Here is a 27,383-nt window from a genome sequence, read left to right on the forward strand (position 1 = left end):
AAGAAAAATACAACTCCTAGGGTTAGGATTATTCACGAGCAAACGCGTATTCGGAAACGCATTCGAAAAACACGTAAGAGGGGGTACAAAGAGACTCCTCTAACGGCTATCTAAAAGCAGCCTAATCATTGTCAGAAACGTTCCTCTGGGGAGGGTTAAGCGACACTCGTGGAGATGGTTGTTGCGACGCGAAGAACAACCTCTTCATTTTGCGCGCGGGAGAGAGAGAAAGAGGGAGGGACTCACTCCGCTCAGCTCGATAGGGCATGCAAATGAATGGGAGCGTCGCGAGAGCAGGCCTGCGGATGTGAACGCGCACTTTTGCAATCCATTTTCGTACTTTCGCGGCGGCCGAAGTGTAACGCCACCGCGGCGTTCCGCAAACTACTCGAACACGTCCTCGACGCTTCCGGGAACCCCCCCGGGACTAAGCGGCCGTTGGAAACTTTCTTTTCGCCGTAAACGGGAGAAGGAATCGAATTCTAAGGCACGGCTCGATTGATAACAAGAGATGCGTCCCGGGTACAGAGATAGAAGTCGGATCAACCGTCGGACAGGTTTGTTCCCGTTCGCCGGCAGCTCCGCGCTGCGGTTCCGTGGATTAGTCACTCAGGAATGCGACCGCGGTTTCAGGGGAGACTGAAACCATGTTCAGCTAGTCGGAAGACATTCTATTTTCCTGGGGAAAATTCGTTTGCTTCGATGACCGATTCTGTTACACTAAGTAATTATATTTGTCATTATCGGTTACGTAAATAAGGTTCTAGTAGCTGCTTTCCTGTTCCGTGGTAAGCAGCGGGAAAAACGGGATGTGTTCAGTCCTAAGTAAATTTGAATAGTATGTTTTTTTTTTTTAAATAAATTACATTTTTAACCTTTAATTATACTCGTGATTTTATGTAATTTTTTTAGAATAAATTTGTAATGTTTATAGTTTTATATGTAGTATTTGCTTTGTAATAAATTATTGTCAAAGCAAATTTTAATAGTATACATTTTCGAAAAATAAATTACATTTTTAACCTTTAATTATGTTCATGATTTTATGTAATCTTTCAAGAATAAATTTGTAATATTTGTTTGTGGTTTTATATGTAGCAGTTCCTTTGTAACAAATTATTGTTAAAGGAATATTGATAAAATTCAATGGTGTGCCGATTTTCTTTTCAAGTGGTGCAAATATTGTTTTTGACATGGAAAAAGGAAATATGACAGGCTCGAATAAATCGATATCGGCGGAACGGAGACGTTCGTTACCCGCGATGCTCGGAGAGACCGCGGCGCTGCGTTACGTGGGTGACTCGGAAGAACGGGGGGACAAAGGACGGCGATCCAGCATTGTGCACCTCCGCTATTACACCCAAGGTTACCAAGAAGCGCTCATTTCTTTTTCTCTCCGCTAGGCCCCGCCGCCCCCTCCAACCGACAACTCTCTCTCCACCTCTCGCGCGACCAGACTAAATTTTATTACATTTCGTTGCAACTTGGATCCGGTTTTTAACGAATTCTCCCCGGGTTCCCTCTGCTCAAAGGACATACCTCCTTTTTTGTTCGATTAGGATTACACAACCCTGGCATCGTAAAAATTTGTTTTGAAAAGGACACTTAAAAAAGTCTCCGGCGACGAAGCACTCTTCACTTTTTTTTACTTCGGACACAACGATAACAAATATTCTGGATTATGCAGAAAATGTACGTGTGCTTAGAGAATGCAGCGTAAAAATGATATATTATGCATATGGGTGTTGACAAAGTAAAAAAAAAAAAATTGCGTATGTAGTTTGCTTTTCGACAGAGCCCTGATCTACCGTGGCAGTTGTAACAGCTGCTGCCCCCATTGGGAGTAGTCGAATATCATCGGTAAATTGTAGGTCTTTATGAATTTGTACTTAATGTTATTCAATCAATCTGAAGGAAATAATAATTTTGATTCAATGCCCTTCTTTACCTAAAGAAATAATAGTTTCTGTATAATTTTTGTTTGGTTAATTAATATTTAAAAATTTCAATTTATATGAAGATTTACTGCCAAGTTATTAATCTTAATACTGGAACTACACATTTTCATGGCCACATGAATTTTTGTCGTGTATTGAACTCAATAATAGGGAAATTTATTTTAAACGTAAAAAGTTAATAGTCTATCAAAATAATAAAAATTTTAATTTAACATTCTTCTTTACCTACAAAAATAGTAGTTTCTGAACAATTTTCGTTTTGCTAATTAATATTTAAAAATTTGAATTCGTATGAAGATTCACTGCCAAGTCATTAATCGTAATACTGGAACTACACATTTTCATGGCCACAAGAATTTTTGTTGTGTAACGAACTCAGTGATAGGGAAATTTATTTTAAACGTAAAAAGTTAATAGCCAATCAAGTCAATTTAGTCAGTGAACAACTGAAATGATCGTGATGGCCAATGGTAACTGCCGCGACTGTACCTCAGAGCTCTTTTCGAAAAATGGCTGTTTCGTAGATACGCGACAGATAACGGCACGCCGCGTTAAGTTTCCACACTATATCGGCTATGTATTCATGGAGAAGCGTGTGTATCGCGGATCCATCGGTACCCATAGTAACCACGGGCACCATTAATATAGTCTGACGTCATCGCGAAGAAATGCATCGGTACGCCGCCGCGTAAATCTTGCGAAATCGTCGACTGCCTCGCGGCCATTTGATTTTCGATCAAAGTCCCGGGCGTTTCCAGCAAATTTCACGCCGGTGTTCTATATTTAACCGTTTATAACTATTCCAAACTCGCGGGAAAACCTATTCCCCGATGAGATGCCGAATCGACACGAACGGAGCGCCGAGAGTCAACGTTCGGGGCACGAACGATCTCTAGCGGCCCCCGAAGCTGTTTACTGACACATAACCTCGAATTTCGAATGTTGCGATCCTCCATCTACTATGCGACGCAGCAACAACGCGAGAATTAGTATTTCCCTTCAATGTTAAACTTCGAAAAAACCAATCCCACGACAAATTTTTATAGAAATAAATTTATCATAAAAAATTTCGAATTGACTGAAAATTCCTGAGATTTTTTTTCGTAAAAAATAATCTCTCTCCTATCATTTGGCCAGCTCCAACTTGCACGCTCCTTAATCGATCAATGCACAGCTTTAGTTGCTCGATGCTCCTCCCCGCTCGACCCCCCGCCCCCACCGGCGGCTTTCAGCCGACCACTGTAACTTAATACGAGGTTTTGCACTCGATACAGGAATGATCAACTTCGAGGTAAATCGATCACGATACCATATAAACGGTCATCTTATATTCCCGCTAAAAAGACGAAACGGGAACAGAGGTACGAGTACTTGTAGAACGGCCAGTCGACAATGAGATATCTATGAGCTCGAGGCCGGGTCAACAAGTTACGCCCGATACCAAGATATTTTTGATCGAGTCGGCGATCATGGGATAATAAAGTTATCTTTCGATGACACAAATTTAAGGGTACGATGAAACAGGCTAGCCACCACTTTACAAGCAAGTTGCAGCAGCAGCAGCAGCAGCAGCAGCAGCAGCAGCAGCTCGACCGTGCGTACGCACTGACATCGTCCTATTGGACCATTCCCGATGACGTCAGTAGAAGCGACCAATGGTAATGGATACCGCAGGGACTGGATCAGCAACCCGTATAAATCCAAGTACCTCGGTCCTTTACCAGCGAGCTAATAAAACGGACAATGGTAAAACGATTTGACCCAGTTTCATGTGAAATCTACCGAAATTAACCAACCGTGTCCCTCCTCGCAAAAAAATAATTGCTGTGGGCCCGACAGAGTAAATGTACAGCTGCAGGCGGGTAAACATCGTTTGACATAATTTACTGAAAGAGTAGTACGCTCTTTTGGTGAGACAAATTGGGAGATAGTCGAAGGTTCTTGGATAGAGACTAATGACGAGATAATTCATTTTTCCTTAATTAAGAGGTTATGATCGTGGACCCCTGTTGGAAAGTTATCGAATCAACGATTAAAATGTATAATTCACGATCTACGTGAAATTGCACGTCAGTTTCGCATCATTGAATGAAGGAAAATTTAATCAGGAATGTTGGTTCTACGTCCTGGAAAAAACGGCACGCCTTTCGACCGTTTTCTTCTGGTTCCCCGTGGATCGACTGCGCATTTATGTGTGTGTCGCGCGTGCCCGTCACTCCGCGCAAACTTCCCTTGCGGTCGATACGATTTCACCTCGTGTCGGCAAATGCTACCAACCAGAGGCGTATCCGCCGACCACATTTCGAGTGTATGAACTTTTAAAGCAGTCGGAAGAGATCCCATCCAATTTCCTATTTTCTAGCCGACCGGGATAAGCGGTATAAATTGAATATCCTTAACCGCGGCTAAAATTGAGAACCACTTGCTTAAATACAATTTTTTAAACTGATGACAATATGCAGATAATAAATTATTCTATCATTTTATTGTTATATAGACAATGTTGTTTTCAGGATATTACAAATGTAAAATGATTTCAAATATCAACAATTAATCAAGCGATAGATCGTAAGTGATCTACAATTCTGATTTAGATATTCGTACCTTTTTCAATTCATTGAAAAATTGATTTCTTATGTTGGATTCGTGTGTGTATATGGGTCGATTGTATCGAGATAACAGGAATTAATCGATCGGCATTTGCAAAACGAAGAAAAAATACGTTGCGGCGCCACTGGTTACCGCCAACCACCCACGAGCCCCGTATCTGCACCTCCCCTCTCCTTTGGCCACCGTACAAGCAGTGAGATTTGACTTTATAACAAGCACTTCGAACGACTTTACATGGAAGTGGCTTGATCCGGCGAGCGACGGGTAACTACCGGACGTCCACTGAAAGATTTATCGATATTCAAAGATTGACGAACATTTATGAGCCTCGGAATCAAGTGTCGCGAATAAATCTAACGTTCGACACCATTCCCAAAGGAGCATCGAGCAACGTCGAATGAGAACCACTGGAGCATACGTATTTACATACATGTATGACTAAGCGGCCGCAAGCTACAGAGATAATCGAGCGGATAAATTAAAAGCGGGACATCCTGTACATGCGATACCATGAATTATTTAAATATCCAAGGTATCCTTAACATTAATACCGCGGTGGTAAATTAATTACACGTCTCGACAGCGACGCGTTACACTTTGACGGAGGACCAGATTTACCACAAGTTGGTCGAACTAGTCACTAACTGATCCGTGGGTAATGCGTGTGACGCAGCGAATTAACGCGGATCGATACGATTCGATCCAATGAAATCGCGCTTGCCGGGCGAACGCCCGATAATTAATCCTCGATTTACCGTGCATTCCTGCAACATTATCGTCGAGCGTAATTTGTAACACGATTTCTCATTGATTTCCCTGTAACGGCGCTGATAGTCTGACATAACGAGGTTATCTCCTTATCTAGATCAGATTTCGAGCAACAGCGCGTCAGAAATTCTTCGTTCCCGGATAACGGGAACCGGAAGTCTGGGGGTACCATTCAAAACTGAATTATTCGACTAATATTTTTTTTTCAGATGATTTTCGAAATAGTTCATTTTTTGCAATATCGAGTGTCTTAAGTCAATGATACTTTTTAGTTCATTCTCTATGAGAAACGATGAAAAGCACTATCGGAATAAGATACTCACGATTAAATAGGTTAGGAAACAGTTGAATTTTTTGAGATTATTATTTAACGATGGTCGGGCATTGAATTTTGTATTGGGGAGAATAACGAATACTGGCGAATACGAAAAACGAGCGTACACGCGAAGAATCGATAAATTCGGGATCTTCTGGATGCAGCGAGCTGCTCTCGTCCAATGTATAAGACATGCAGAGAGGAGAATTTAGCGTGACAGGAAAAAGGAACGCGCGGCGGTTTCGCGGAAGAGGGGGTGGCAAGAGAAAATAGGAGAGACACAAGTAGTATTGGAAGGGATCGCGAAAAGATCAAGAAAAAGGAGAACGAGAGGGGCTGACGAAAGTAAATGGAGGGGGGAAGACACGAAGAGAAAGAGAGCGAGAGAGATAACAAGAGCAAAAGAGCCAGCAATATGGCGGCTCGGGAAAGAAACCAGCGCCGCCTAGCAGATTTTTCTATTCCCGCCCGTAAAATTATTTTCAACGTACTTAAACTCTCTCCATTATTTTTGTAACAGATTTCCATGTATTCGTGCGTTTCAACGCACGTTTTGGTGCCTCTGGTTAGAGCAATGTCACATTCCACAATTTAAATAAATTCCTGTAAAACCTGCCACAAGAAAAAACAATATTAACCAAACATACTCTATTATTTTGTTAATATGTTGATTTTCAAATATTTTGAGGATTAATTTACGTTCAAAGAGACCTTGTATGTGATGTCTTTAAAGTTTTCTAAAATTTGAATTGTACGAGCTTTTCCTAAAAGATTAAAATTATCAATTGAATTACACTTCGATCAGTTTTTTAAAATATAGACTGTTTATAAGTTAATCGTAGATATATCAGCTCTTGTTAGAGGTACTTCAAAAGTATGTTTGGTATCTTACTCAAAACACCTAAGCTCTTATCAATATCTCTCATAGCCAATAGTTAAGATACTTTAATGGGAAACAGCAGTCGTAAAGATATCTAATAAACAATGTAGTCGTAAAATATAGTTATAGTCTTTGCTATATATGATGGCAAAATGAAGCGACTGTGGACATGGCCACATCTGTTCATAATTCATACATTGTAAACTTCCTGTGCAAACATTAATGTTCTAGTACATACGATACGTACTAGAACATTACATGCACAGAAATAAATAGAACTGGAAGTCACTTGTCCAAGTACAATGAATATAAATAAAAGTGACACAAGCTGTTCTATCGACACGTATGGAAATCTATTGACACCAGGGTCAACGAACAAGGAATGCCAAGAAAAGAAAAGAGAAACTGGTCAAGCTTAAGATAAAGAACATTTAAAGACAGACTGGAAGTTAACAACTATGTAAATTCTGCAGGTAAAGTGGTATGTGTATGATGTGGTTGACCTGTACTCACTCACCATTTTACCAGCCATTGTTGCCACCATTCGCACACGAAAATTGCACCAACAGATCTGTCTTCCAAACATTCGTTTTCGTTTCGAGAATCGTAACAACAACAACAACGATGAACTCAATTGAAAACGAAACCAATCTCAAACACCGAATGATCGATCATATTCGAAGCGGTCGAAAATTTTTTTTTTGGTTAAGTGAAACACGACACGAAGTCTCGCCGCGGTATTAATGTCAACGAGATCACTGAGACCGTCCCGAAATAACAATTAATGCCCATTTTCGATGACAATTCACCCAGAAAAACATAGGGTACGAGATCGTTTGAACGTCACAAACGATTCATAATATGAACAGAATGTTCTGTTGCAATTATGTTTCCAACGGTCGTTCGCGTGAGTTTTCATGGTTGTTAGACGAGATCACGATCCTCGAGCGTTTCGTTCGGTAAAATCCCGTGAAAATGCATTGCTTACCTTAATATGACAGGAATACAGAGGCTGACTTTAAACTTGGATGTAAACACAAGCATTTTTCAACGGAACTGACACCAGGGCAGCTTGAATAACGAACAGTAGAACACTCTTTACATCGCGGACAACGTTATTTCACTGTTCGAGATTTTCTTACGTGATTAAATACCGCGATAAATACGAGAATTCACGATCTCTTCGGAAAACATCCATCGAAAACTAAAGATGGCAGCCATTCTTCTGTACAAAACAAAGGTTCACATCCACGGACTCGCGAGCGATCAAGCCTCGAACCCAGATAGCTTCCGGCGCTGTTGTCGACCCGCCATTTTTGATTTTTCGAAAACGTTCACGCTCGTTCCACGCGAATTTCTTATTACGAGTGATTCTTTAAAGACAAATTCGCCTTCAGGGTCGCTGTAAATTATTCTCGAGCCTCATTATCGCGGAGAATGGCGACAGACTAATTTTATGCGTGATTAATTTGCGACGCATTAGTGTTCAGTTCTGCCGATAGTTGACGTGAAAGTCGACTTGTTAATTTTCGACGCCATCTGACTGGAAATATACGAATTAATTCTACGTTGCCAACTTCAAGGGAGGCGAACAAATGCATAATGTTCCACTGTTTCGCTTGACTTTGAAAAAAAGAAACAAGAAATAAAAGGATCTATGATCGATCATTGAAAAATGCGTTTTTCGATGGACTGATCGAATCCCGTTCGTTTTTACCGAATTTCATTGGATGTCGGTTGCATATTGGATAAGTTGACGATAGTCGATTGACATTTAAATAATTATCGACACCGGAACGTCATCGAGAAAGTTGGCAGTATTTGTCGCGCTCGTACGGTGCGAAACTTCTGCGATCACTGTTGCTCGGGTTATTGATTTCTAGCTGATATGCTTCATGAAAACAAAAATGTTTTGATTGGTGATCTGTGACTGTTGAACGACAGGTATACCGGTTTTGAAATTTGGAAATTCTTCTTTTAAACGGAAACACGCAATATTATTTAGGAAACTGATTGTAGGCGATGCGGCTCGAAAAAAAAGCGACAAAAAGATGAAGGAACTAAAGCTTTTTAACAGAATAATGTTTATAAGACGTATTTGATTTGTGAATTTGAAATTCTTTAATGTTTTATGTTATTCAATGTAACGATAGAAATATTGGACGAATTTTGTTGAAATCGTTTTGAGAACTGTGTTGTCACCAATATATGTAGTATGATCTTTCATGTATAGAAATGGCAGAAACTGATCCACAATTGAAACGACTTTTACTTCCGGCAGAAGAGACATTGTTTGAACAGTTACTAAGATTCGGCTTATATATTGGCGCAGTATTCCAAGTTATATGTTTATTGGCCATTGTTGTTTATCAGGCTGGTCCGTCTGATGGTATTGCTGCATTAAAGGTAATTAAATAGTTAATTATTATTATTATGTTGAAGATAACTTAAAGTACTGATGTAGCCATGCTAATTGTAGGATGACCCAAGTGATGTGGAATGTTCAGAAAACAGTCCTCAAGTTACTCCTAGAAGACCACATCGGCCACGAAAGCAAGAAAAAAAGAAAAGACGTTGAATTATCTTGCTTCCAGTATAAAAAGTCTATGACTTAATAATCTTTGCCTATGTGTCAAATAGACTGCCTTTAGATATTATTATTATTATTATCATTTGTGTAATGTATTCCATGAGTATTTATTAATCTATCAAAGACCATATGTGATCTGTATTTATACTTGACTTTTTATAACTATTTTCATTGAGATCATAAATATTGTTTGAATACTTCCATCATTCCAGAAATATTTTAAAAAATGTTCTTAATAGTACAAATATTAAATAAAAATTGTTCTTGTAAAATAATGTTCCTGTTTTATTTCATTTTTTTGTTATTACGTTACATTTATAATATATTATTTATATTAACAGACAATTAAAATTTTTTCTGATATGCAAGTAAAATGTAATGAAAAGTAGTGATGGTACTGTCTCAATGATGAAATGTCCACCTGATTAATACTGAGTATAGGCATAAGATTTTGGAAAATAGAAACAAAAATTACATACATTTTTAATAATTGTATAGAATTTATACTAATATGTCTACATAAAATTAGAATTCTGATTTTTAAGCTAGTGTTACACTTTAATATGAAACAAAAAAAGATAAAAAACTATAGACCAGAAGATACCATAAAAATATAATTATATGTAGTATAATCTATAAAATATACGTACATGTAAAGAAGTTATGAACTCTTATGAATCGATGAAAATTATATTTTTATAGTATTAGTTTCCATAAATATTATTTTCATGATTTAAATACACTTGTGTGCATTTTTCCTGCTAAATAATATGAACTTTTACTGTATAAATGAAGTGTATATAGAGGTCGAGATCTAAACAAAAAATCCCATGGCATTCAAAGTTTGTACAGATTCTAAGTTTATGTAGTAGTATGTTAGCAATATAAATAATACATTCATCGTTTCTTCTGCTTTTTTATTTATTGATTCATCATCGACTTTTACTCAGAAATTGATTATTTTATTAATTGAGTCTTTACTTCTGCTACGTTATCAGAACTATGCTGCCATCTACTCAAAACAAGTAAAATAACGCTTTGTGAAAGGTGTAAACGTTCAACACTACAGTTGTAAACATATTTTTTTCCTTACTTCTTTTAAACTTCTACATATCTGTGATATAAAAAAAAAAGTAACTGTACTAAGTATATAATAGTAGTCGTGATAAAATGATTACAATTACGCATTATAATGTATCATATTACGAAACGTCTGGTGCTAAACTTTAACCTTAAATAGTTGACAAGAGATGTGATTGTAATTTTCGAGATAACATGTCTGTTTTATTAGTTAAAAAAGGGAATTAAAAATGTATAATTCAACGGGAACTCTTTCTCCTCAAGACATTTTAGCGGAAGTTAGGAAATTTATTTCCGGAGCAGTTAGACCAACTCACAGTACCAGCACTCTCGATGTCACTCGAACAGCATTATCTCTCCTCCGAAATGTACCCGCGACCAGAGACGCAGTGCTCGAGTACTTTTGCAATGTGTTTTTCGTTGCAGTTACTAAACACGTCCGTCAGATTGAAGTAAGTTCATCAAAAATGAAGTTCCAGTTTGTTTATCTATCAACTATGTTACTAAATTTTCTTAGACGAATCAAAACCTGGTTATATGTGAAGAGTCTATTATAGCAGAAATACATGCCGTTCTGAGTGGTTTTATTAATGGAAATCCAGAAGCATGGGCTCCAATCATCTCTGCGTGGTCATTGGAATTGTTAGGTGCACAATAATCAAAGTATTCTTACTGAGCTGTAATTTAGTTTATATAATAATGAATTAACACTACAGGTAAACTGTCCTCTGATTACGCAAAGCGCGGTAATCTGCCTGTTAATGCTGGAATCAATGATTTTCTTCAACAATGGATGTCCTGCCGTGCTACTCGTACGCTAATTGATATCACAGCTCAGTGTCTGCAATGCCTCATGCATTCCGATACAGAATCGTGCATTAAAGCATTGCTAGACACTAGTGTTCTGCACAGTCCTCATTTTGATTGGGTAGTTGCCCACGTTGGCAGTTGTTTTCCAAATACCGTTATTACCAGGGTACTGTCTTGCGGCCTGAAGGATTTTTGTTCCATGGGCTACGAACATAATGTGAAGAATCCTAAATTGAATTCAGTAGTGGGGATTCTGGGACACTTAGCCGGCAGTCACTTTCAAGACATTAGAACAGCATTACTAGATTTATTTAAATGGAGTTTAAACGAAGAAACGAATATGGATGAAGACATGAAAAAGCAGAAATTAGCTACCGTTCCGTTTCTCTTAAATCTGGCCTCTTTGTCGCAAACTCTTCTAAAAGCGATAACAAGCGACGTGTTACAAACTCTGAAGCCAGATATAATTCCTCGACTGGCTTTATTTGCAACAGATTGGTGCAAATACTTCGATAATCAACCAAAAGCTCTAATAGACTTGACTGTACATTTAGTTTTAGGATGCGAGCAAGGAGCGTCACAAATAATAAATATATTGCTAGATACTGCTTTGAATACAAGCAACGTTGGCTATCACAGCGTAAACGCAACGCAAAGTGTAAAAAGCGTATGTAGCGAAATCTTGGAATTGGTATTGCAAGAGATCGATCTCCTTTTAAGGACACATGGGCCACAGTCTGCAAATATTGCTTTGCTGAGCTCTATTAAACAAGAGTTACCAGTAATATTGCCACTACTTTTAAATGAAAACCCGTTGCGGGTTCAAACAGCCGTTCGATTATTATGCTTCCTGGGAAGTCAAAGTCCTAACATATTGATATCCGCTGCCTCGTATATGTTGGCCAAGTCGGTAACAAACTTCCACCTAGCAGCTTTAATACGTCTCGTTTGTAACAATGTTGTTCTCTTTCCATCTAACAAGTCTGAAACCAAAAATATATTAGCCAGTCACGGATACTTCACTCAAGTAATAGAACAAGCGCTCAGAGAAATAAATTATAAAAACGTTTTGGAGAAACTGGAAAGGAGGCAATTTTTTCAAAATTTAACCACGTTATTGAAGTAAATAACAGTGTTATGTCTTGGTAAATTTAAAAGTAATCGATTCATTTACTTACGAAGTAACGGATCCTAAAAATTTGTACAGGTGGGAGAAATCTAATAAAGCATCCATCTTCCGGTCGAAGATGATCACGCAAGCAATAAATTCGAATTTACACCAGATTTCGTCTTTGTTAACAAAAACATATGATTTCGATCTAGCCAATGATATCGTGAAAATGTTGGACTTATTCAGTGCACCTGAGCAAAATAATTTCCTACCTAATGTGGAGCTTACCCTGAAGTTAACCAGAGCTGTGATTCAATATTTCTTTTTGTGTATAGCTGAGGAAGGTATGTAGGACGTAGAAAATATTCAACCGTAATACGAACAAATTCTGACCGAAACATTTGTAATTAGATATAACGAAGAAACAACAAGGTGTAAAAATGATTTGTCATTTGTTAAAAAATTACACCTGTTACTCTCCTTGCGCTAGAGTTTTGGCGTTGAGGGAGATCCTGGGACATAGCATTAACAATGATCCCGCCAAATATTTCGGAGCTAAAGAAAAATTCGAACCGAAGTTCGAGGAAATGTTGCTTTTGCATCAAAATCACAAACAGGTACGATAATGCAGCAGACAAATTTTTCTACGAATCGAGCTCAATTTAATTTCACTTGTATTTAGGTCACCAGTACCATGTTGGCTCAAAAACATTCTTCGGTATTTCATGCCGGTGTGATTGGTCATGGTCCACGAAAGCCACCACCTGAAAACACAGTTGATAAAGAAACTATTAATCTGAATAAAATGTTACTGATGGACGTGATAAAGGTACCATCTTTCAAGATAGAAGGTTGAACGGTCCGTTAAGAATTTCTCTTGCAGGCCTGTTGCAGCACTAAGGGGTTGGAACGATATCCTGTGAACCTGGATGCCTTGACTGTAGTTAGTTTACTTTTGGTCGAATTAGTTTCGCCTGATGTCATGTATAATGGACTACCGTGGCCTGATGAAGAATTTACAAAGGTATATTATACCTCTATGCTGATTAATATAAAGAAACTTGAACACCGTTATTCGCGCGACAATAAAGATGTCAGCATTCAAGATTCAAATACCATAATAGACTTAATAATGTTGAACAGATTAGTAATAATCGTTATGCGCTTCTGATGATCGCTAGGTGACCATAGAAAGAGATTTACAAATTCGGAGGACATTTAGGGATGTGCCGTTATTATGGACACTATTAGAGTTAACAGCCTGGTACAGGCCTGCTTTGGCTTATTGTTCGGTTTTATTAAGGGGTATTGCCGCCACTGTGATGGCCAATTGGAACACGGATGAAGGTGTTTCTCTAGTTAGTGTCATGGCGCTTGGTCAATTACTACCGCCACCATTGGCAAGCATAAGAGACATTTTGCCCGTTTTAGAACAATACCAGGTATTTTTTCACGTACTAAAAACACGTTTATATAAAATTTTGAATTGTAATAATATCTTTCATTATATATAGATAAATACCATTATGAAGGAGTGTGTGTGGGCTTACATGCGTGAGAACGTCCCATCGCCAGCCTTATTCACTCGCAGCGAAGGTGCAAACATCGCTTGGAGAGATACAGACACGTCCATGCCAAATGTGCGGTTTACAGAAACGCTTCGATTAGTTTTGTTAGCTAATATTCATACAATGGGCCCGCTTTACGCTACCCTATTTTATAATGACAATAAATAGGTGAAAAAGGAAACGTTTTAATTTCTGAGTCCGTTCGTAATAGTTCCTCAATTGACGATTGAATCCAATATTGGCCTCATCATTTACTGGTCGTGGAGTTTAGACGTTAGGTTTTCGCATTCATCGTCTTCGAGTCGCATTGAGCATCGTTTGGGACACGTTATTTTTTAATAACAATAGTACGTACAAAATAAAGGGCACCATTCATATAGTATATAAAATAAGAAATTCCATTTTTTTGATGTACAACTAATATACAGTTTATGAGACGTCGTATAAATATTATGTGGTATTCTTATACTTAGAAACTTCATGCATGCTCGAATCGTACAGCTTTTGCCGCTTTGGAACAGAGCACGGGAATAGAAGCAGAGAAAATAGAAACCGTAAAAGTTTTACTTTTTATAAAAGCACATCCTCCTAGATACATACAAGAAAACAATCAATTCATTGAGTTTGTATCGCAATCGGTATAGGAATGATGGTACGATGAGCGAACACCTGTTTGAGTACGTCGTACGAATACCCTAGGTGGGTACTTCGTCCTCATGAAAATGATTACATATATATATTATGCAATGATTCAATTCGTATATAAACATTTTTTTCAATCACCTGAATCGCGCCGTTTAAAATTCAGAGGAAAAGTGAAAAAAAAAACAAGAGAGTAAGAGAAAATTTTGCGCGATTCTGTTCGATCACTCGGAGAATAGAACCACTAGTAAAAATGCTGAAAATATTTAATTACTTTCTTCCTATGTACATTGCTCGTTGTGTAAAAGATATTACATCCTTGCGTGAAAATCCGGACATTGAAGCCTGGTATTTACAGTCGAGCATTTTTATATATGTTACGCGTTGAACGTGACCTTTTACGCTTTGTCAACATACATATTATTCGTAATGCCTTCCGGTATCGATATACGTGTGTATGTATATATGTATATATGTATATAAAAAAAACTTTTTTTTATATATACATATATAAGATATTATTACTTTTCCTGTTAAAATTTGATATATGATAGAGTATGAAACGATAATTAAATATTTCTCGAGTATATGACAACTATATGAAAAAAGAAAAAAGTTCTCAGGGAGACGTCTATCACATAATGTTTATATGTGTATGCAATAATTCTTTTTTTTTTCGTTTGTAAAGGGACAGAAGGGAGATAGAGCTGTGCGGCTTGATTCGAAATGAAGACCGTCCCGTTCCCAGTCGGCTGCGTGATCATTCAGCATCGACAGCGTCGCATGGGCTTATGATACAATAAATTATTATTATTTCAGTTCTTCGGAATTAAAAAAAAGTTCACTTTTAAAGTCTATAAGAAAATTCAATTTAAAAGAGTAGTGTACTCATGCCACCCATTTCACTTTGTTCCTTTACGAAGATCTCGAAGTACTGGTAGATGATTGTGACAGCGAGCAAGATACCAGTACCGGAACCGATCGCACCGAGGAAATCGGCCAATACAGACAAAGCACCGATACACAATCCACCGAACGCCGCGGCGGTCGGAATGTATCTGTTCAATTCATGAATCAACGAGTTGTCTCTGTGTCCTCTCATCACCATCTGTTGCTCCTTCAATTGCTTCGCGATCTGGAGAATGATTTCGGTGAGGAAAAACTCGACTGACTGGTATCGTATAAAAAAAAAAAAAAAAAAAAAAAAAGAAATAATTTAAACAGAATACTTACATCTTTGGCTGAACTGCCAGAAACCTCGATCCACGTCTTCGAGAAGAAAGCACAGGAACCAAGCATGAAGAAAATATAGAGGACAGCATGAATGGGATCTTGAAGAATATGTCCTACGGATTCTGGGGGTGATAAATAGTAACATAACCCCCCAACGGGGTAAGACCGAGCTGGCCCACCACCACCGACATCCGACCACACTCCCAGAAGATTGACAATAATATTCCCTTGGAATTTAACAGCTAACATTTGCGAGATCACGTACAAATTAGATACCAGCGCGGATTGAAGAATAATTGGAATATTGCTAGTGTAGAACAATTTGATAGGATAGCTGCTGTACTGGCCTCTATATCTGGCAGATTTGATTGGCAAATCAACGCGGAAGCCCTGTTAATTGAAAGTCGATTATAGTTTCCATTCGAATTACTATTAATGTTGTATGGGCTATTTGATTAGACTGATAATGTTACCTGGAAATAGATCACAATCGCGAATACCAAAATGGTGGCGAGCAAGTTCATGAGATTGGGAAGGTTCTGTCTGTAGAAAGCCTCACGAAGAGCTCGGACTTTGTCTTGTCTTGTAGCCAATAAATGGAACAATGCGATTACAGCACCTTCGAATTCCGTACCACGTCCTAAAATGTTTAATAAGTGGATTAGTTAATATAAATGATTCAATATCGTTGCAGAGCACAGAAAAATGACAAAAAAATTGTACCAGTGTTCACAGTAGCTGGAGAAAATGCTTTCCATACTATTGTTTCGCAAATATTGGTAGCAATAAAGAGAGAGATTCCACTTCCCAATCCGTATCCTTTTTGAAGTAATTCGTCCAACAATAATACAATCAGACCAGCAACAAACAACTGAATAATGATTAATAAACAAACTCCAGCTCCAATTACTGTTGGATCTCCATACATGCCAGTCATTACATATACAATGGCTTGACCAACAGTGATGACCATACCGAATACTACAAAAATAGTTTTGTAAATTTACACGAATGGAATATTATGGTAAAAGTTGTTACAGACACATTATAAAAATATATAAATCTCTCACATTTTTGTGCTCCATTAAACAGAGCTCTGTCCTTTATGGTATCGCCAACTTCAATAATCTTTGCACCGCTCAACAGTTGCATGATCAAACCGGAAGTAACAATGGGAGAAATACCCAACTCCATCAGAGTTCCTCTGTTAGATGCAAGTATCACACGAATCCAATAAAAAGGATCTGCACTGTCCGATGACATAATACCGAACAGCGGGATCTATGACCGCAGAAAAGAAATATATTCGTTACAGATTTTAATGGGAACGAAACAGAACAGGTGTTCACTGGAAAGGGCTTATTACCTGACAGCATACTAAGAAGATAAACAACGTAATTGCAGTCCATAATACTTTCTCCCGAAATTGAATCTGTAGAACAGAAAATAAACAATGCGGAAAATGCATCTCTCGCCAGAAGATCATATGTGGACCGACGAAACGAAAGCGGATTAACGTCAACTTACCTTTCGTTGTGGCTTCTCTATTTCCGGGAGTATACTGCAAAAGGGTTTTATCACCTCCAAAAATTTGACTGAAAAGTGCAGAAACCGAAAGTGAATAATTATTTTGTTAACGGTACAATCGAACAGGGAGCGGAAATAACTTGGGTTTCGATGGTACGTGCAATATGTGTTGGGAAAAACGGGAAATCAAGAGGTTACGGTTACGGTTACGGTTACGGTTAATATCGCGGCGTGTAACGTGAACAAAAACATTTCTATATTTTTGAATGGGGACGGTATCTACTTACATCCCATTTTGAATCCGAGGTTCTAACTATTCTAGGCGACGCTCCTCACTGATGATGCCTGGGAACAACACAATCGCGAGGACACCCAATTCAATCTAAAACACGAGTAAACCTGGCCGCGTATGCCCGACTGGCAAATCGTAGTGAGTCGTGGCTCCCTTCGTCGGACACGTATCAATATGCTATTGTCACGTGACCTGATGATGTTGGCCGGCACGAAACCGAACTTCCGCGTGTTGTGACTAGATGACGCCTACTCATCACGACTGTAACGACATCTTCGTTCTGAAGCGGCAACTTTGTATGCAAATTTAGTAAATAATCCTACCTTCGAACATCGATAGAAATAAACAAATATGAATTAAAATATTATGAGTTTAAATATGAATCTATTGACGTCTAATCCATTTAAGAATCACTTTCTCATTGCTTCTCGTATACCTCGTCATTTGTATTGTATTATTTTCAAGTACAATAAATATTTGATCTATAATATTATTTTGTTATGTATATATATACGAATAAAAAAAATATATTCAAATAAATGAATGACTGATTGTAACGATGCGACGATTTATGTCAAATTATGTTTGAATTTGAATAAATATAACCTTATGCTTAGATATTTGTTTATAAAGAAGTTTGAACATTGAAGCTTCAGAAATTCATATTATTGAAAAGATTGTAATTAATTATTGTATTTCCATTAAAGAAGAAAACAATCATTCAGTGTTGCAATACAAAGATAAATATATAATTCTTTAAAAAATTAGAAATGCGTTCTTTTGCCATTAGTTAACAATTTAAAATGTTTCGGACTTTTCTACTAGAGGGCCAGAAACATGTCGTCTGTTATTTTTGGTAGTAATGCTTAACAACGGAGGTGCGAAGAAATTAATAAGAAATTAATTTTTAGATTTGAATCGTACACGACTTGTATACGGCTCTATCAAAATTTGACATCGTCTGTAAGCGATCGGTAGCATGAAAGGGATTATTTGACTGTGTACTTAAAAAATTGGCTGGTAAACTATTTAACGCGCAGTCGTCGAATTACATGAAAATGTTCAGAAAGGATGGGAGCAAGTTCGTTATATTTACATTAGTCATTCTGATGTTTTTCTGCGACAAAACGTCTTCAGAATGCCATAAGTTAACTCCTTGCTCCTGTGTATTTCCTGACGGTCAAGGATATAATCTGACAAAACTTAGTACCTTAGGGTTAGCAGACTTAATACTTCTAACCTCTACTATGCCAGCTAGTGTTTCTTATTTATATATGAATATTTCATTTCAGACCTTTGACAGCACCTGCTCCCGCAGATCCTAAAAACCGTACTATTTATTTTCATCCATGCTCAAATGAACCAATGGCAAATCCTAATAGCGAATGTCATAAAGGGAAGGGAGTATCAGTAAGAAATACATATATTTTATCATTTTATATTCATTGTAAACACTGCTTCATTGCTTTCTCATCTAATCTGTAATAATTTCTTAGGTATGCTTAGTTGATCCAAATAATAATTATACTATTAGTCTTGGAACTGTTGAAGAAACCACCTTAAATGTATATGAGGATACCACAAAACATCCTTCTTTAACTGTTCATCATGGAAATTATACAACAAGTATAGGTTTTGTTTGTTGCAATATTTGCAATACACATTTAATAGCAGATTCTGCTGTCAGCAATACGGATTATGTAAGTTTACTAATGTTTCTGTGAACGAAGATGTTAATGCTTTTGAATATATTTTATGTAATCTTGTTCCAGAAATTGCTGTTGGTATCTCCTTATGTTTGTAAAGAGTTGATACGCACGTATGGCCTTTCTACTGGCTCCTTATTGCTTATTTTCTTTTTTGTGATTACTGGAATATATTTCATTGGCGGAGCAATAACATTGAAACTGTTAAGAGGAGCAACAGGCTGGGAAATGATACCAAATCATAAGTTTTGGAGGGATTTGCCATCACTTGTGAGAGTATGTTTTATGAAGATCTTATTGCATGCAATATAATTCAGTTAGATAACATAAATTAACATCTTTTTATTTTTTATAGGATGGTATTGATTACACCTTCAATGGCTGCCATGTTAGTAGTTATCAAAGAATAGGAGCCTAAATTCTTTTTGTAATGTTAGATTCAGTGATGACATTGATAGATTTTATATTGTATAAATAACTAATAATGTTTATGTTTCACACGTTGGATATGTTAGAGTTTACAGAAAATTGCGTTATTCAGTGTTTTGCACAACAACTTTACTCTACCAAGAAAGAGAGAGAAAAGTATTTTGTATGATGTATACTTCTCTTGTACTTTTGTATAAAGAACATGTAATATTTATTCAATGCTTTTTCTCATATATATATATATATATATGTGTATGTAATGACGGTAATATTTTTTATTAATGCTAGCGATACAAAAGTATAAATATTTATATACATACATATATTTTTCGAAAGCGTTTTCGATGAATACACGGACACGATGCACACATCCCCTAACTATTTGAGTCGAATAATAAATAGACGACCGCGAAGAGAGACCTAATACGTCGATACTAAAAGTAACGACCGTTACTCGATTATTTCGAGCTTTCAAATACTGTATATCTTTTCTAAAACATGTATAAGTGGAAACAGAAAAAAAATGTGAGATTGAACGAAGACAATCTAGTAAGTCGAATCGCTTAACACTAAACCTCAGAACATCTCTGTTATTTTCAGGGCAAATGATACAATAATAAGAAAATTATATAGTTATGTCGTACTAAAATACTTCATTGCTTATCAATCGCCGCTGTGTAAATTTCATCGATCACGAAAAATAACAGAGATGTTTCAAGATTTGTGCGCCTGAATGCCAGGCATATAGTTTAGAAGTTCTTAATGCCATCAACGTTCACGGAGACTTCTCGGTCGGTTTGGATTATTATCCAGTTGCCGCTGGCACTCAAATTGTGAATGTTGATTCCCTTTGTCGAGAATGCGTTCACGATCTGTGCCAGATCTTGGACACCGTTTGCTTGGTACAGAGCAACGTAATTTCCCAAAGCGATCCCGTTGGCAAACACTGCGTCGTCCAGTGACAGCAATAGGAGTTCGTTATTGCGAACAGTTCCTGTATGATCAATTTTATGAGAACCAACAGTATATGTATACATATACACACTATGGATAGAAAAAATACAGTGGCTCCATAAATGGACCTGGACATCTGCTGAACTACTATAGGTCTACCGAACATTAAAGATGGGGAAAAAGAGGACTTTAGAGGAGCAAGTGATAAAATAAAGACTAATGTTCAATAAATCTAGAAGTTAACAATACCGAGCTTCAAATTTCAAGCATCCAACAAAGTTGCAGTGCGAGTCCCAAGGAAGTCACTGTATTTAATTCATCTACAATACCGCAAGCTCCTGTACCTTTGACTCGATGGCCCTCCACTTCAATCGCGACGGCTTTGATCTCAGCCTCTTGGTGGCTCTCTTGAAGATCGATGCCTATCTCTTGAGCCAGCAACGGTGCATTAATTAAATTCAATCCATTTTTCGTTTGCGCGGATAAAGCGCCGACCAGAACGGCCGTGTGAATGAACGCCTTCTCCTTCATCCCGCTACCAATTGTCTCGCTTTTTAAAACAAACTTGGATTTGTCCGTGGAAAGCCGGACAGCCATCTGACCTAACTTCTTTGACAATTCTATCCATGGTGTATTCTCTTCTGTCATGGCGCCCGCTAACATTGGAGCATTCACGATGCCAGTGACCGCGTACTCGGTCGACTTACCCGCCAACACTAGAAACTGTTGAGCGATTTCTACGGCTACTCGTTCTTGAGCCTCGGCGGTACTGGCTCCTGGAATATAAATTATGCTTATTGTATTTAACACTATTTCTACCGAAGGTGTCAGAAGACACTTTCGAAATCTTCATTTAAAATTATTTTCTCACTTTAATAATCCTTCCTCGATTAAATTTTCGACATTTCCTATAGTTAACTTTATAATCGTTTTTGGAAAAGTCGACAAGTCAATTCTGAGTATACGACTAAATTTGGGAAAGCATTTTAACTGAAAATTTCGGAAGGTGTCTTTTGACAGCTCGGTAGAAATAGTGTTAACTATCGGCTATATTTAACACTAGAACTACCGAATGGGTTAAAATGATCCATTCGTGATTTATTCTTTTACAGTTATTGAAAAGATAGCAGATGTTTTGCGAAATCACTGAAGAAATTGACTTCGTAATACGTAAATTGAATCATAAGTCAATCGAAATCTCAATAACTGTAGTCTTAGAGTCCTTATAGAAAAATTTGAAAACTTCAATTTGACTGCTTGGTAGTTCTAGTGTTAACTATGACATTAGCTTCGATTTGTCAAAAGGCTACAACGTGCCGCGTGCGTTAATCAAACATTGCACCACTTAGTTTTTTGGCTTCGTACCAAGGTGAGGAGTAGCGACGACTTTTGGGTGAGCGATCAGCTTCAAGGTGACGGGGTTCTTCGGTGGTTCTTCAACGAACACGTCTAGAGCCGCGCCTCCGCAGTGGCCAGATTCAATCGAGTTCAACAGCGCTTCCTCGTCTACGATACCCCCTCGAGCCACGTTCACAATGCGTACACCGTTCTTGCATTTGGCCAATGTGGTCGCGTTGATTAGGTCTATAATAATGAGCATTAACTTAAGTCTTGGCTCACAACTTAACCCTTAACGGCCGAAAGGCCCCAATACGGGGACATGAAAAGAATTTAGTTGTAATTTCATTTATTTATCATCGCTGTAGTGTTTTTTATCAAATATTGCAACTTATTACATTATTGGTTTGTTGATCACGCACTGACAGAAAATATTTACCGTATTATAACGTCTTATGAGCGAGTATCACAAACAAAGCTCTCGGCTGTTAAGGGTTAAATGAAGGCCGGTCGCTGTATGCAACTTACTCCTTGTCTGAGGAATTAACGGTGTGTGCACGGTGATATAATCTGCTTGAGGCCATATTTCTTCTAAACTAAGTTTCTCTACCTCTAGTTCTTTCGCGTCTTCAGCTGTTAGAAGCGGGTCGAACGCGATCACGCGCATCCCGAATGCTTGCATTCGTCGAGTAACTTCACGACCAATTCGCCCCATGCCCAGCACAGCCAGCGTTTTGTCGGATAACTCGAAACCGGAGTAAAGCTTCCTGTCCCATCGTCCTTCCTTTAAGGCTCCGGCTGCCTGAGCTACGTTTCGCGCCAAAGCTGAGATCAATGCGCAGGTTAGCTCGCAGGCACTGATACTGTTTCCGCCTGGAGTGCTGAAAAATAGGTATACATTTTTATATTCATAAATTCAAATTCAAATATATTCGAAGTAGGTATACACTTGTATTATATGCGGAACATAGGTACATGTATTTTCTATTTTGCAGTCTCAAGAGGATAGATAATAATGAACAGAGTCCAGAAGTGGCAAGAAGTGACCTACTTAAGTACTATGACTCCTTTTTTTGTAGCTGCTTTGAGATCAATGTTGTCTACCCCGGTTCCAGCTCGGCCAACCACACGGAGGTTCGGGCAACCCTCAAAAACATCGCTGGTGACCTTTGTCTCCGACCTGACGATTAAGGCATCGTGATTCTGCAACGAGGAATTACACAGTTAATTGGCTGACTCTTAGTAGACCTGCTATCCTTAACTCCTTGCCTTATAATATCGTGTCAGACTCGTGCTGAGGATGTCAAACAGAATTTAATAAGCATAAATATTACTCAGTTCTGTCGAATTCAAATGAAGTATTATTCATCCGTTATGAATCATTGTATTTTAACCCTTTGCACTCGAAAGTTTTTCGTTTGAAATATACAATCCTTTCTAGTTAGATGTAGACAAGATTCTTTAAAATAAATTTATCAAAAAATCACACGTAAATTAGGGAACAAAGATTTTTCCTTTCAATACTTCACGCATTGGTGCAGTATACAAAGGTTAACGGTAAATACCAAAATTTATAATTTTCCTGTATCAAATCATCTGGCGGCTAGGAGTCGCCTCTCGCGTGCAAGGGGTTAAAGCAAAAAACATAGAATATGCCTATTCTTTTTTCTCGTTTTTTAAATAAATTATTAACGACAAACCTAATAGGACTGATCGTAGTTCAAAAAGAAATCATAGGGCAAGGGGTTACAATAGTAAAATTCACAAGAAAATGGAATATGTACTGGAGGCACGGGTGAATATAAGTGACGAGTGAACTCGTCTTCTGTGGAAAGCGTATCAAATTGGTGAACATGGTGGCTGGAACAGGCAATTTGTTCAACGTCGAGTAAAGCGTCAAAAGAACTTCACGCTTAATTTGATTTATTAAAAAATTCGGGGGTAGCATGTGAAAGCGCGTGGAAGATTGATCGCTTGGCATCGTCCCGTGCGAAGAAAGCTCCTCAACAATGCGGTAGTCGATAGCACGTGCTTATCAGCGGCGAGAAAGTCAGATCATGTGCCGCGCGGCTACTTGTTAACCGGTATTCTCGATTGCCGGCCGAACTGGCTCAAACCGGCTCGATCGTTGGAGTGCAAGCAATTAACTGATAGCCGCGGGAACAGCGGGTTAGGGGGGAGGGCAGGGATGCTGTATGCCAGTTAGAGAGTGAGAGCTGCAATCGAAACATCGGGTATCGCTGAATTATTAACGTCCACTAAACAGTAACACCTCTTATGAAAATGGTTAGTCACATTCGAATCGTGTTTCACGGATAATGTAATATAATATAATACAATTAGCTGGTAACGCGGTAATAAATGTACACTGATCAGATAATAGTGTCCCCAAATATTGTTGATTTGTAACGGTAATAATTAATATTCGTTCAATGAACAGTCGAGACGTAAGGAGCGAACGCGAATATGAGAATGATTAGAAAAAGTAAATAATGATTAGAAAAAAATAACACGTAAGAAGAATATATAAGAACAAAGAAACGGGAAAGAATGGTGTATAAATTAAAGTATGATGAAATTGAAATTTGATGGGAAAATTAATTATATATTATGTTAGACTTATATAAATGAATTATAATGATATATTATGAAGATTTTAATTTTGAATGGAGATATTAAAAAATGAATTTAGAACACAATATTCAAATTAGGGCTAATTAAGTTAGAACCAGGTTATTTAAATGAACATAATGAGAAAAGAAAATTCGTTTACGGGGTATATACGCGGTGGACCAGTAGTGGTTCGCGATCCGGTTCAGCTGAAGCCGTGAACTTGACAGAAAAATAATTATAAAAATTTACCTGAAGCTCTTTAATCAACTCTTCTTTGGATAATTTGTTTTTGACCGTGACTGGGACACCGTGACGAGCCAGCAGCTCACCGCAGCAGGCGTCCACAGGATCGCTGATGAAGACACTTCTGATTCTGGCAGACATGTTATCTTCGAACAAACGAAAAGACCGTTGAGAATATTTAAGCTCGGCTGAATGCGTCAGAAATCTTTATTATCAACAAATAATGTAATTCTATTACACCGCTAATAAAATTATCTATTTATTTATTACCAATTTATTGGTAATAAAATAAACTGATAATTATTCTTTACCAATCAACAGTTCATACTATCTTCTATACTCATTAACAAATATCCAAATATACACGCTAGGTGTACACCACTTAAACCAAGTTTAAATTTACTGACAATTTCATGCGACGTGTAAGAACTACGGTTTCAAAATTGCCAAATTGTACTGTTTACTTAAAAAGAATTAATGAAATTATTCTTTCTCGGGACTCTAATGAAAAAAAGGCTCCAATAGAAAAGCATCAAGCTTAGTATCAATAGTATCAAATTGTGATCGAGTCATATGGTCGTTTATATAAGTTCAAACCACGCAAACAGGAATTAAATAACTGTTGTAATTGATCCTGAGATCGAGATGTAAATACCTCGTGCGAACGTGAACAGCGGTCGAATATTCGCGACGATCGTGGCGTCTGTTGCTGATCAGCGATCCAACCGTGAACTGTCTTGTCCCGTCGGTGATTAATCTTCTTATAGTGGCGCCCCCCACTCAGCCGATCACCGGAAAATCGGGCCCAACCGTCGCTCGTCCTTATTCACCGATAGAAACCAGCTTCGCGAATTTTAGAAAATCCGTTCCGCGACTCGATTCCAGCTTCCGTTCGCGCGATACACATTACGCATCGAATGAAACGGAGAAATTCCTCGCGGCACACTGGACCGCCATTTCCAACGTCCAGAGATCGTGCCGGTGCAACATCACGACCAGTGCAAACAACATTCGCACGTAGTCGTCGCGTTTTGTTTAAAGGAAATGTACGCCGGAGACTCTTCAATTATTCTAATACGAATTGTCATCGTCTTAATCGATGTTAGCTAGAGTAAGCTTTCAATTAAATTCGTTTCATTATGTCTGTTGACTTCACTGGACCCCCGTATGCGATATTTTTACTAGTGAAGCAGAATAGATGGTTTAGACCTGTTAATTTTTGTTTAAAAGTAAATTAAGTTTGACGAATTATAAACTTAAATATGAAATGTTTGAAGGGATTACTTTGGAGCAAAAATAAGTGTATTGTGAATTTTATTTCTAGTGAAAGCGACACCTGTCGGAGTGTGAATGAAACACCTGAATGAAATACTTTTGATCGTTTATCGATATCGATTTAACCTGTTAACATGCAGGAAGTTCATTCATATCACATTTTCCTTTTGTTTTCATTCTCCGGTTGAATTTAATTAATTCGATTCACGAAAGTTGTTGGTTTACAGTAAAATTGACCGGCTAGCTAAAAGTTTGGAAGTTTCGTTTCAGCAACTGCCTTCGGTCGAACGTCCTAGCTACTTAGCTCATTGGCGTTCAATAATGATGATGGAAAAATATGAGCATCACGCAAGAGGCCGGTTCGCGAATCGCAAAATAATTGTATTTTCCACTGGGGGTCATTCGGGTGATGCAATTGCTGCTGGGGGTCCGATTTAGCAATAACAATAATCGTCACAGCGTTATCGTGCCGCGTGTTCATTCTTCTTATTCCTCGCTCTTATTTCTCTTGCACGATAACGTCCACTTGAACGAACTTTGAACGTGTTTTAAAACGTGTCGTCAGATCAACACCGATTACAATCCTCGCGGACTGGAACCTCGTGTGCTGATCTCTGTCTGCCGTACCCCCAGCGGACCGTGTTATCGTTCCTCGTGGAAAATAACTTTATCTGGCTGACTACGACGTTGTTTTTTCCGGAACGATAAGCTAACACTTATTGAACTTATTCGCGAAATTCTACTTGCCGTTCATGATTTCGTTTCAGCCTTATAACGACTAGACAAGTGGATCTTCGTGCAAATTCAAAATTTCAAGAATGTAATTAGAAAAATGGAACCACTGTGGAAATTGGTTATTCTTATTTCTACTTTATAGATTTGTTCGTTTTCCGTGAATTCTGTGCAATTTTGCATTTCCAGAGTTCCCGTAAATGCCGAAAAATCCGCAGTTTAATAATGGCGGTTCGCGTGTAGCAAGAGGATCCTTGTGAAGACACCAGCGAAGAAGGGATAATTTTACTTAGGTTTGATGATTAATGTTAGAGATTATATTAATCGAGTGATTTTTTCAGTAAAATCGACGACTTAGTTAGAAACGAATAAAATGTGTATAACAAAGAGTCCTTGGGCTTTAATTTATGAGAAAAATCAGATTGAAAATTAGTACTACAACAGGTTTTGCGAGTTAGAGGATGCGAACGCGTGTGCATACGCAATTTGGCAATGAAAGCCGTACCATAGTGTGATGTAGACATCATGATGCAACAAATTACAAGAATTATTTATGAAATATAGAAGATAGTGATGAGTCGGCGAAAGAGAGCAAGAACGACGGGTCAAATCGCCTTTTCCGATTAGCAGGGTAACCTTTGGGGGATCGGTAAACATATTTTAGAGGACTGAGCAATTTTTAAAATATACATTGTATCTACACGATAT

General features: G+C 37.9%; 6 protein-coding genes across 12 annotated transcripts in view; 3 read left to right on the forward strand and 3 right to left on the reverse strand.

Moving 5' to 3' along the window:
- Positions 1 to 7,785, reverse strand: part of upSET (SET domain-containing protein upSET) — a 30,994-nt gene extending 23,209 nt beyond the window's left edge. For all 5 annotated transcript variants that reach the window (XM_076364982.1, XM_031974031.2, XM_031974030.2 and 2 more), the window contains exon 1: positions 7,521 to 7,785. The gene's annotated coding sequence lies outside the window, so the exon portion shown is untranslated. The remainder of the gene's footprint in view (positions 1 to 7,520) is intronic.
- Positions 7,786 to 8,132: 347 nt separating this feature from the next.
- LOC116425839 (protein MANBAL) lies at positions 8,133 to 9,397 on the forward strand. Of its 2 annotated transcripts, none has more exons than XM_031974036.2 (3): positions 8,133 to 8,476; positions 8,747 to 8,938; positions 9,012 to 9,397. In XM_031974036.2, the coding sequence occupies exons 2-3, from the start codon at positions 8,768 to 8,770 to the stop codon at positions 9,108 to 9,110; spliced, it is 270 nt and encodes an 89-aa protein (XP_031829896.1). In that variant the 5' UTR covers positions 8,133 to 8,476; positions 8,747 to 8,767; the 3' UTR covers positions 9,111 to 9,397. The 2 variants fall into 2 exon arrangements, with proteins under 2 accessions (XP_031829896.1, XP_031829894.1); XM_031974034.2 differs by having other exon boundaries at positions 8,146 to 8,476; positions 8,766 to 8,938.
- Positions 9,398 to 10,004: 607 nt separating this feature from the next.
- omd (integrator complex subunit 5 omd) lies at positions 10,005 to 14,040 on the forward strand. 2 transcript variants are annotated; one of them, XM_031974032.2, is made up of 9 exons: positions 10,005 to 10,654; positions 10,720 to 10,849; positions 10,919 to 12,134; positions 12,220 to 12,467; positions 12,535 to 12,740; positions 12,806 to 12,952; positions 13,007 to 13,147; positions 13,305 to 13,565; positions 13,638 to 14,036. In XM_031974032.2, the coding sequence occupies exons 1-9, from the start codon at positions 10,433 to 10,435 to the stop codon at positions 13,857 to 13,859; spliced, it is 2,793 nt and encodes a 930-aa protein (XP_031829892.1). In that variant the 5' UTR covers positions 10,005 to 10,432; the 3' UTR covers positions 13,860 to 14,036. The 2 variants fall into 2 exon arrangements, with proteins under 2 accessions (XP_031829892.1, XP_031829893.1); XM_031974033.2 differs by having other exon boundaries at positions 10,504 to 10,654; positions 10,720 to 10,844; positions 13,638 to 14,040.
- Positions 14,041 to 14,248: 208 nt separating this feature from the next.
- On the reverse strand, positions 14,249 to 17,574 carry Sec61alpha (SEC61 translocon subunit alpha). Its single transcript, XM_076374418.1, has 8 exons — positions 17,381 to 17,574; positions 17,094 to 17,161; positions 16,933 to 16,998; positions 16,637 to 16,847; positions 16,290 to 16,547; positions 16,040 to 16,206; positions 15,567 to 15,956; positions 14,249 to 15,468 (listed from the first exon to the last, which is right to left on the reverse strand). Exons 1-8 carry the CDS (start codon positions 17,385 to 17,387, stop codon positions 15,205 to 15,207), a joined length of 1,431 nt encoding a protein of 476 aa, XP_076230533.1. The 5' UTR covers positions 17,388 to 17,574; the 3' UTR covers positions 14,249 to 15,204.
- Positions 17,575 to 18,209: 635 nt separating this feature from the next.
- LOC116425928 (uncharacterized) lies at positions 18,210 to 19,734 on the forward strand. Its single transcript, XM_031974247.2, has 5 exons — positions 18,210 to 18,601; positions 18,678 to 18,795; positions 18,882 to 19,085; positions 19,158 to 19,367; positions 19,447 to 19,734. Exons 1-5 carry the CDS (start codon positions 18,438 to 18,440, stop codon positions 19,507 to 19,509), a joined length of 759 nt encoding a protein of 252 aa, XP_031830107.1. The 5' UTR covers positions 18,210 to 18,437; the 3' UTR covers positions 19,510 to 19,734.
- Positions 19,735 to 19,825: 91 nt separating this feature from the next.
- On the reverse strand, positions 19,826 to 25,595 carry LOC116425927 (hydroxypyruvate reductase). The gene is made up of 7 exons (XM_031974246.2): positions 25,324 to 25,595; positions 24,675 to 24,814; positions 22,864 to 23,015; positions 22,341 to 22,693; positions 21,840 to 22,058; positions 20,819 to 21,250; positions 19,826 to 20,514 (listed from the first exon to the last, which is right to left on the reverse strand). Exons 2-7 carry the CDS (start codon positions 24,807 to 24,809, stop codon positions 20,270 to 20,272), a joined length of 1,536 nt encoding a protein of 511 aa, XP_031830106.1. The 5' UTR covers positions 24,810 to 24,814; positions 25,324 to 25,595; the 3' UTR covers positions 19,826 to 20,269.
- Positions 25,596 to 27,383: the final 1,788 nt, after the last annotated feature.

This window comes from Nomia melanderi, chromosome 2 (genome assembly GCF_051020985.1).
Source record: "Nomia melanderi isolate GNS246 chromosome 2, iyNomMela1, whole genome shotgun sequence".
Lineage (NCBI taxonomy): Eukaryota > Metazoa > Arthropoda > Insecta > Hymenoptera > Halictidae > Nomia > Nomia melanderi.

What these genes read in the sequence shown, in the direction of transcription:
- LOC116425839 (XM_031974036.2), top strand. Translation starts at nt 8,768, where the DNA reads ATGGCAGAAACTGATCCACAATTGAAACGACTTTTACTTCCGGCAGAA. An exon ending in ATGGTATTGCTGCATTAAAG is followed by an intron (nt 8,939 to 9,011) that starts GTAATTAAATAG and finishes TGCTAATTGTAG; the next exon opens with GATGACCCAAGTGATGTGGA.
- omd (XM_031974032.2), top strand. Translation starts at nt 10,433, where the DNA reads ATGTATAATTCAACGGGAACTCTTTCTCCTCAAGACATTTTAGCGGAA. An exon ending in AATTTAACCACGTTATTGAA is followed by an intron (nt 12,135 to 12,219) that starts GTAAATAACAGT and finishes AAATTTGTACAG; the next exon opens with GTGGGAGAAATCTAATAAAG. An exon ending in CTGATGAAGAATTTACAAAG is followed by an intron (nt 13,148 to 13,304) that starts GTATATTATACC and finishes GATGATCGCTAG; the next exon opens with GTGACCATAGAAAGAGATTT.
- Sec61alpha (XM_076374418.1), bottom strand. An exon ending in GTTTAATGGAGCACAAAAAT is followed by an intron (nt 16,548 to 16,636) that starts GTGAGAGATTTA and finishes CTATTTTTGTAG; the next exon opens with TATTCGGTATGGTCATCACT. An exon ending in CTGGCAGTTCAGCCAAAGAT is followed by an intron (nt 15,469 to 15,566) that starts GTAAGTATTCTG and finishes ATCATTCTCCAG; the next exon opens with ATCGCGAAGCAATTGAAGGA.
- LOC116425928 (XM_031974247.2), top strand. Translation starts at nt 18,438, where the DNA reads ATGAAAATGTTCAGAAAGGATGGGAGCAAGTTCGTTATATTTACATTA. An exon ending in ACAAAACTTAGTACCTTAGG is followed by an intron (nt 18,602 to 18,677) that starts GTTAGCAGACTT and finishes ATTTCATTTCAG; the next exon opens with ACCTTTGACAGCACCTGCTC. An exon ending in ATAAAGGGAAGGGAGTATCA is followed by an intron (nt 18,796 to 18,881) that starts GTAAGAAATACA and finishes ATAATTTCTTAG; the next exon opens with GTATGCTTAGTTGATCCAAA.
- LOC116425927 (XM_031974246.2), bottom strand. Translation starts at nt 24,809, where the DNA reads ATGTCTGCCAGAATCAGAAGTGTCTTCATCAGCGATCCTGTGGACGCC. An exon ending in CGTCGCTACTCCTCACCTTG is followed by an intron (nt 21,251 to 21,839) that starts GTACGAAGCCAA and finishes TTTATATTCCAG; the next exon opens with GAGCCAGTACCGCCGAGGCT. An exon ending in GGAGGGCCATCGAGTCAAAG is followed by an intron (nt 20,515 to 20,818) that starts GTACAGGAGCTT and finishes TTGATCATACAG; the next exon opens with GAACTGTTCGCAATAACGAA.